We start from the raw sequence: 8,947 nt of genomic DNA on the forward strand, positions 1-8,947 counted from the left end.
GTAAAAGAATGAAATTAGAACATTTCCTAACACCATACACAAAAATAAACTCAAAATGGATTAAAGACTTAAATATAAGGCCAGACACTATATAACTCTTAGAGGAAAACATAGGCAGAACACTCTATGACATAAATCACAGCAAGATCCTTTTTGATCCACCTTCTAGAGAAATGGAAATAAAAACAAAAATAAACAAATGGGACCTAATGAATCTTAAAAGCTTTCGCACAGCAAAGGAAACCTGACAAGACAAAAAGGCAACCCTCAGAATGGGAGAAAATATTTGCAAGCGAAGCAATTGACAAAGGATTAATCTCCAAAATATACAAGCAGCTCATGGAGCTCAATATCAAAAAAAAAACAACCCAATCCAAAAATGGGCGGAAGACCTAAACAGACATTTCTCCAGAGAAGTTATACAGATTGCCAACAAACACATGAAAGGATGCTCAACATCACTAGTCATTAGAGAAATGCAAATCAAAACCACAGTGAGGTATCACCTCACACTGGTCAGAATGGCCATCATCAAAAATCTACAAACAATAAATGCTGGAGAGGATGTGGAGAAAAGGGGACCCTCTTGCACTGTTGGTGGGAATATAAATTGATACAGCCACTAAGGAGAACAGTATGGAGGTTCCTTATAAAACTAAAAACAGAACTACCATATGACCCAGCAATCCCACTACTGGGCATATACCCTGAGAAAACCATAATTCAAAAAGAGATATGTATCACAATGTTCATTGCAGCACTAGTTACAATAGCCAGGACATGGAAGCAACCTAAGTGTCCATTGACAGATGAATGGATAAAGAAGATGTGGCACATACATACAATTGAATATTACTCAGCCATAAAAAGAAACGAAATTGAGTTATTTGTAGTGAGGTGGATGGACCTAGAGTCTGTCATACAGAGTGAAGTAAGTCAGAAAGAGAAAAACAAATACCATATGCTAATACATATATATGGAATCTAAAAAAAAGGTTCTGATGAACCTAGGGGCAGGACAGGAATAAAGATGCAGATGTAGAGAATGGACTCTTGAGGACACGGGGAGGGGGAAGGGTAAACTGGGACAAAGTGAGAGAGTAGCATTGACATATATACACTACCAAATGTAAAATAGATAGCTGGTGGGAAGCAACTGCATCTCACGGGGAGATAAGCTCAGGGCTTTGTGACCACCTAGAGGGGTGGGATAGGGAGGGTGGGAGGGAGACGCAAGACGGAGGGGATATGGGGATATATGTATACATATAGCTGATTCACTTGTTATACAGCAGAAACTAACACAACACTGTAAAGCAATTATACTCCAAAAAAGATGTTAAAAATAAATAAATAAAATAAAATTCTAGTTCTACCCCAGCAGTATGACCTTCACCTTATGAAATCTAAATATACTTTCTGAGGGTTTAAAAACAAAAGTATTTTTACATTTATTAAAATTTATCTCATCTAACCTTCACATGAATTAAAAAGTGCTACTATCCCCAGTTTGTGAATAAGGAGAATGAGGCTCTCACAAGCTCATTTCTATTTTTTAAGTACCTACTTTACATTACTTATAAAACTCTGTAAAGGCACAGGCCACACCTGTCTTGTTTACTATCATATCCCCAGTGCCTAGCTTAAAAAATATATTCACATATATATTGAAAGAATGAATGAATAATTGACTAAAGTTAAATGAAATGCTTTGTATCACACAGCTAGTTAGTGGCAGAGCTAGATCACAAACCCAGGTCATTTGATTTTAAGTGAAGTGCGTAAAAATCTATGGTGAGAAGAATCTGTTAAGACCTATTAGAATTGTGATCGGTTAATAATGTCCAGAGGAGGACTTCCCTGGTGGCGCAGTGGTTGGGAATCTGCTGCCAATGCAGGGGACACAGGCTCGAGCCCTGGTCTGGGAAGATCCCACATGCCACGGAGCAACTAAACCCATGCGCCACAACTACTGAGCCTGTGCTCTAGAGCCCACAAGCCACAACTACTGAGCCCACGTGCCACAGCTACTGAAGCCCACACGCCTAGAGCCCGTGCTCCACAACAAGAGAAGCCACCGCAGTGAGACGCCTGTGTACCGTGGTGAAGAGTGGCCCCCGCTCACCGCAACTAGAGAACAGCCTGTGCCAGCAAAGAAGACCCAACATAGCCATAATTAATTAATTAATTAAAAAAAAATGTCCAGAGGAGAGATTAATAGAATAACAGGTTTTGCTGCCCCATCCCAAAAAAGGAAATGCGATTACAATGAAAATCAAAGATCATATTTTTAAAGAACTAATTGTATCAAAGATTACAAAGTTCCCTGTCCAATAAATACCCAATATTCATTTTCATTTAATCCGTACTAACAGAACCCTTGATTTTGTTGTGAGTGGCAACTGTGTCCTGATGAAAATTAAATTTCTCATCCTCCCTTGCAGATGGGGTTGAATTTTTTTTTTTTTTGCGGTATGCGGGCCTCTCGCTGTTGTGGCCTCTCCCAATAGGCTCCGGACGCGCAGGCTCAGCGGCCATGGCTCACGGGCCCAGCCGCTCTGCGGCATGTGGGATCTTCCCGGACCAGGGCACGAACCTGTGTCCCCTGCATCAGCAGGCAGACTCTCAACCACTGCGCCACCAGGGAAGCCCTGGGGGTGAAGTTTTGACTGAGTTTGGCCAACTTGATACAGGTAGCAGTTATTGGGGAGGGCTACCAGAAAAGCTTAAAAAGGGTTAGACTCAGCCGGCAGGTCCTTTTACCTTTTCCTCTTCTGCCTTCCACTGGCTAAAGTTCACGGATCATGAGATTAGAAGCTACAAGCTATAGATGGTGGAGCAAAATGTTGGAAGAATAACGGGCTAGTAATGACATCAAGAAGCCACCATACCAGCCTTGGGATGGCTTCTATGGATTCATTTTTGTTGGAAAAATAAACTCCTGTCTTGTTATTTTATATCTTTTACTAGCAGCCAAATGCTGTTCTTTACTGTTAACCAATTTTACCTTAAATGTCAATATTCTACAACATTATTACCCCCCAGATATGCTCAGTAGCTTTTATTTCTCTAGGTTTTACTACTTTTTATTCCTTTGATGGAAGTGCTAATCATCAGCAATATGGAGATGATGCCATGAACATTCTCTTTCACTAGATATCTCTTGTTGCTACCATCAGACAGCAGAGGCAGAATAAGCAACTTGTGGAACTTCTGTTTTTATGTTGTTTGACACTAATTGCATTGGATTAATCTGTATTAATTTATACTTTGCAAATAAGAGAAGCAGGGGCATTTATGAAATAGTTTAATCAGCTCACATAAGTCACTTAGAAAAGTGAGGTCAAGAACCCCTCAATGTTAATCTGTACACTAGTCAATAGGCAGAGCTGCACTGCTTTCAGCAGATAAAAGATAATCATTTTTATTTTTTTAATTTATTTTTTTAACATGATAATAATTTTTACAATCGCAAATTAAAAGCTGTTTTCTGAAAATTTCCAAAAAGGAATATGAAACTACACAAAGAAAAGAAATCACCTTGGGACTTCAGTGGTGGTGCAGTGGTTGAGAATCCACTTGCCAATACCGGGGACACGGGTTAGAGCCCTGGTTTCGTCATTTTCCAGGTTTAAATAACATGCTTTAAGTAAACAATACTTTATCAGGCCATATCCCACCAAGTAGTCCTTTAAGGAGAGCAAGGTATATTCTCAAAACTAGAGTGTAAACAAACACAGTCTTTGTTTTCAAACATTTTTTCCTGATTGTAAGAGTAATATATATTCACTACAGAAAAAAACTTTAGGAACTTCCCTGGTGGCGCAGTGATTAAGAATCCGCCTGTCAACAATGCAGGGGACATGGGTTCGATCCCTGGTCCGGGAAGATCCCACATGACGCGGAGCAACTAAGCCTGTGCGCCACAGCTACTGAGCCTGCTCTCTAGAGCCCGTGAGCCACGACTACTGAAGCCCACGTGCCTAGAGCCCGTGCTCCGCAACAAGAGAAGCCACCACAATGAGAAGCCCGCGCACCACAACGAAGAGTAGCTCCTGCTCCCCACAACTAGAGAAAGCCCGTGCACAGCAACGAAGACCGAATGCAGCTAAAAATAAAAAAATAAATCTTTAAAAAAAACTAAAACAAAATAACTTTAAGGCAGAAAAGCACAAAAATGAAAATCACATTTTCCCATACACAGACATACACTTTTTTTTTTTTGGCCGCACTGCACGACTTGCGGGAAGTGTGGAGTCCTAAAGACAGGACCACCAGGAAATCCCTATATTAACATTAATACTTTAGTGTATCTCTTTCAAATCTTTTTTCCATGTATATTTATTTACATATAAGACATATTTTACACTATGGTTTTTGTGTACATTTTATAATGTCATTAAAACTCTTCAAAAACATTTTAAAAATAAAAGTTTGTTTAAATTAATACATGCTGATTATAGACATATTGAGGAAAAAACAAAAAATGGAAAAATAAGAATCTTCCATATTCCATCATTTAGAGATAAACACTTATATTCTAGTCTCTTCCTGTGCACAAATACACAAATGAATTTTTCTTTTTACAAAATTGTGGTGAATCTTATATCCAGATTTTTTTTCACTTAATATATTGCAAACATTCTTCCATGAGAATGTATATGTGTGTGTGTACATATATACAAATATAATTTGTAAGAACTAAAAATTATTCCATTATATATACATGTACCATAATTTATTTAACCATATAACCTACTGAGGGACAATCAAACTGTATTCCATTATATACTATTATAAATAATGTTACAATAAATGTAAATATTTGCCTGTATCACTAATTAATTCCTTAGGATTCCCAGAAAAGGAATACTGGGTCAAAAGATATGAACTTTTCGTTTTGTTTTGATTTTTTTGGCCATGCCATGCAGCATTCAGGGATCTTAGTTCCCCGACCAGGGACTGAACCCGAGCCCCCTGCAGTGGAAGGTGAAGTCTTAACAACTGGACCACCAGGCAAGTCCCGATATGAACTTTTTGAAGGCTCATAATAACATATTGTTAAATCACTTTCTATATGTTAGATCAAGTTATATTCCCATAGCAGAACGTGAGTGATTGCATCATTCTTCACTCAAAGCTACAAGTTCACTTAACATACCTGTGTAAATGAAATCTAGAAGTATTTGAAAGATTCCAGCTTCAATTCCTAGAATCTGTACAACATCTTTTGAGGACTCTTTCATTCCTCCAGCGAACAAAGCTGCAAAGTAAGGACTACTGGCAGCCAAAACCAGCCGATGAACTTTGAAAGTTTCCTTTCCAACTTGCAGCTGCACATCACAGAAATGCTGTCCATTTCTCATTTTATTGATCTGGGCCAAGATGAGTTGAGCATGTTTATCTGATGAAAAAGGACTATCACCAGCCTTGGCACAGCCCTCATTAGCCATGATGATGACACATTAATTAAAAGGACTGTTGCCCATAATCTGGTCCCTGAAAAAAAAAAAACCAAAGAGACCAAACAATTTATTTTTGTGTTTAACATGTCTTCTATTCATACATGTATGAAACATTCCCTATCCTCAAGGAGCTTACAATCTATTTAGGGACATAAAAACACATATGAAACAAATAAGGGCTAAATTGTGTGGTACTATTTCTAACAGGGTTTCAAAGAAGGGAATAAATAATGGGGCCTAAAATAATTAGATGGCGCTTCACAGCAGAAATGGAACCTGAACTGGACACTGAGTGACAGTGTATTAAGATATGAGGAGAGGGCATAAACCCTTTTGGGTGGAGTAAAGAAAATGAGGAAAGGCACAAAGATATAAAGATATTTTTGTACACTGCCGTAAGGAAGCATACACGGCAGCCAAAATGAACTTTCAAAAAACAATTGTGATCAGGCCAACTGTCTGCTTAAGATCCTTCAATTTGTACACTTCCCTTAGCACACAAAGCCCTTCAAATTTCACCTCTACCTATCCAGTCCTACCTCCTATAATCCTTTGAACTTAATACTCCAACAAAACCTAACAATTTGCAGTTCTCTAAACACATCTCTTTCATGGCACCCTTCCCCCTCCTTTTCTTTCTGGATCTTCGTTATAAATCAAGACTATTCAAACTTACTTTCCTCCAGGAAATCTTCCCTGTTCCTCTTTCCTCTGGGTTTGGTGCTCACCCTAACCTTACCTATTTTACAGTATATTATCACATTCTACCTTGTTAGACATTTTACCACCCTACTCCCTACACAGACACACAGACACAACAAACACACACACACTCTGAAAGTTATCTGAAAGACAACTCCTTAGGGACTATCTTTCATAGCTGTAGCACCAGTATCTAACATATCTTGTTTTCAAATGTCTGTAAAATAAATGAGCACAAAGAAATAACAATAATAGCTTAGGTTGTTTTTGTTTAATTCTGATAACTTTTCCACACATTATGCCAATTGTAATTCTCACAATAATTAAGAGGCTGGAAGAAAAAGATATTGTTATTTGAAATAAGAGAAGGAAACTGAAGCTCAGTTTCCCAAGGTCACAGAGTTAGTATAATGACAGTCCTGGTATTTAAACCCAGGTCTTCTTACCCTAAATCCTGGGTTTTTCCCATCATATCATGTGCATATAGAGAAGGAGCTTTGAAACCCAAGCATAGCAACTTAACATGAACCTTTACAGGTTTATGGAGAATAAACATGACAATAGTCATGTTTCAGAACTGTTATTTGAGCTTTCAGGGGATGAGCTAAGAGGTAGCAAAGTCTTAGAAAACAGCCTTCCAGCTTTAACAATGAGAATCAAAGGGATAAATCCAAGTTACTTTTTGAATAAAGAAACCATGAGATCCAGTAATATAAGAGATATGGAGATGAAGCACAGGGGAAATCTAAGATGACTAAGGTATTTAGGCATCAAGGAAAATTAGTAATAAGACTGACAGAAATGGTGTGACCTGATGTTAAAGAAAAGGGGGGGCTAAATTTATAGCATTCAGTCAAACTTATTAAAGTAAAAATAACTAAGCTGATTATCACGATTATCTAGGAATTAACTTATTGAGAAATTTTATTGAAAAGTTCCGAGGTAGCTGCTAAAACTTCACATCCGCATCAACATAAATGTCAACATATTACACTTAACTGGCATATAAAAGCAAACAGTGTATTTGTCTCTACATAGAAATTTGACCTGCAGATATTATTAAACATGGCATGGCTGTCAGGCTTTCTTCTGTTTTAGATTTCTTCCTATCAGCAGATTTTGGACCCAACTGGTTTGTTTAATTACAAGGTACCTCCTCTGCCCCCAACTTCAGGGCATCAAGCACAGCTACTGAACTAAAATGCTGCCTCCTGCTACAAAAAAGTTACTGAATTATCCATCCACTCTGGCAGCCGACAGCAGAAATCCTACTCTATTACTACTACGCTTCTTAGTAACTGCTGATACTATCCCACTGCCACTGGAGTACTTCATTCCAAAAGGCGGTACGTGGTATGACCCTATTTCCAAAAGGAAAGAGCATAATTCAGGGACATCGCATACGGATGTAAGGGACGTGCCCCAAGAGACACAAACTTGAAAGGCAGATTATTTAGGAAACGGTGGAGACGCCCAGAGGAAGTAAAGAGAACCTATGTTTAGTGGCCTCGAAGTCACTGCTGCGAGGATCTGGAAGCTGCTTCATTCAGCAAAGCGTGTCAGAAAGAATCCCAGGACTAGCAAGCGTCAAAAAAAATGAGGCTCTTTGTGCTTGACTTGGGGGCTGGACCTGGAGAGCTACCCCCAAGCTACTGCGACACTAATGGCAGATAAACATTCCGGTGCTACCTAAACGGCGGGGAAGACACCTCAAATACTTCTGGTGACAACAGACGGGCCGGAACTCGGCCTCGGATTCCCCAGTGGGGGCGGGGAGAAGAGCGGCAGGAAGGGACCGGACTAGACGACGTTCCGGGCGAAAACACTTCGATTATTAGAGGCACGCCTGAACGGCAGGAGGAAGCCGGTTCCTGAGGCTCCTCGCACTCTCCTCCTCAAGGATCCCGAGAGCCGGAGACAGCCGAGGAGAAAATTCCCAATCCCGTCAAAGGCGCCCCCGGGACACAGGCCCTTCTTACCCGCCGCTTCCCCTTCCCGCTGGCGCCCGCTCAGGCTCTGAGTGCGCAGCCGCGATAAGCTAGCGCACAGACGGGGCGGGGAAAGCCCGGCGGGGTGACAAGGCGCGGGTGAATGGGCAGTGCAGATCGTTGAGGGCTTGAGGCGAGGTCCGGCCGGCTGAGGGGGCCTCTTCGCTCCGATGGCAGGGCGGGTTTGCGCGTGCGCTCTGCTCTTTCGTTCACGTAGAGCGGCGGCTCTCGGTGCCGGCTGCTGCGCCGCTGGGCTCGTGCTTGATTCCCGGAGGGCAATGGCCTTTGGCCAGCTTAAGCTCCCGCCTTCTGGGGCTGGCCGGCTTGCCGTTTCCACGCCGCCTACCCTCTCTCGATTCTTGTGGCGTCTCAGGCAACCAGCGAGCCTCAGTGCTAATGAAAGAGTCGGGATCTCCTCTCCTCACGCAGCCTATGACGCTGCTCCCCAGGAAGTCAACAACTGGCTGGCTAAACGGCTTGCAGTTTGCACCTCCAGGCCCATCCATCCTTCCAAAGCTCCTGACTGCCCCACGGAGGGAACACACAGAGTAGAATTCAATGTTACCCACACCCAAGATCTGGACAAAGTCATTTCTGCAGTGAAAGGAATTGCAGGTGTATATGTCACTTCTTTTTCTGCTAGGTACAATATATTTTCCTTTTTTGTGTGTATTAATTTGTAAGAATCTTTCTTACAAATTCTATAACACTGTTATTTAAGTTTACAACAAATCATTTTCCTAGGTCGGTTTACAAAGCAGCATACTTCTCATTTGCATGTGGGTCACTGAG

The 8,947-nt window shown here is 40.9% G+C and overlaps 1 protein-coding gene across 4 annotated transcripts in view; it reads right to left on the reverse strand.

The window, feature by feature from the left end:
• Positions 1-8,650, reverse strand: part of IPP (intracisternal A particle-promoted polypeptide) — a 40,367-nt gene extending 31,717 nt beyond the window's left edge. Inside the window, exons 1-2 of one of the 4 annotated variants that reach the window (XM_032654276.1) lie at positions 8,147-8,650; positions 5,162-5,499 (exon numbers count right to left, since the gene is read on the reverse strand). In XM_032654276.1, coding sequence (XP_032510167.1) covers positions 5,162-5,453 — 292 coding nt within the window. In that variant the 5' untranslated portion in view covers positions 5,454-5,499; positions 8,147-8,650. The other 3 variants (XM_032654260.1, XM_032654268.1, XM_032654285.1) reach the window with 3 other exon arrangements.
• Positions 8,651-8,947: the final 297 nt, after the last annotated feature.

The sequence above is a fragment of the Phocoena sinus genome, chromosome 1 (assembly GCF_008692025.1).
Source record: "Phocoena sinus isolate mPhoSin1 chromosome 1, mPhoSin1.pri, whole genome shotgun sequence".
NCBI classification, from domain to species: domain Eukaryota; kingdom Metazoa; phylum Chordata; class Mammalia; order Artiodactyla; family Phocoenidae; genus Phocoena; species Phocoena sinus.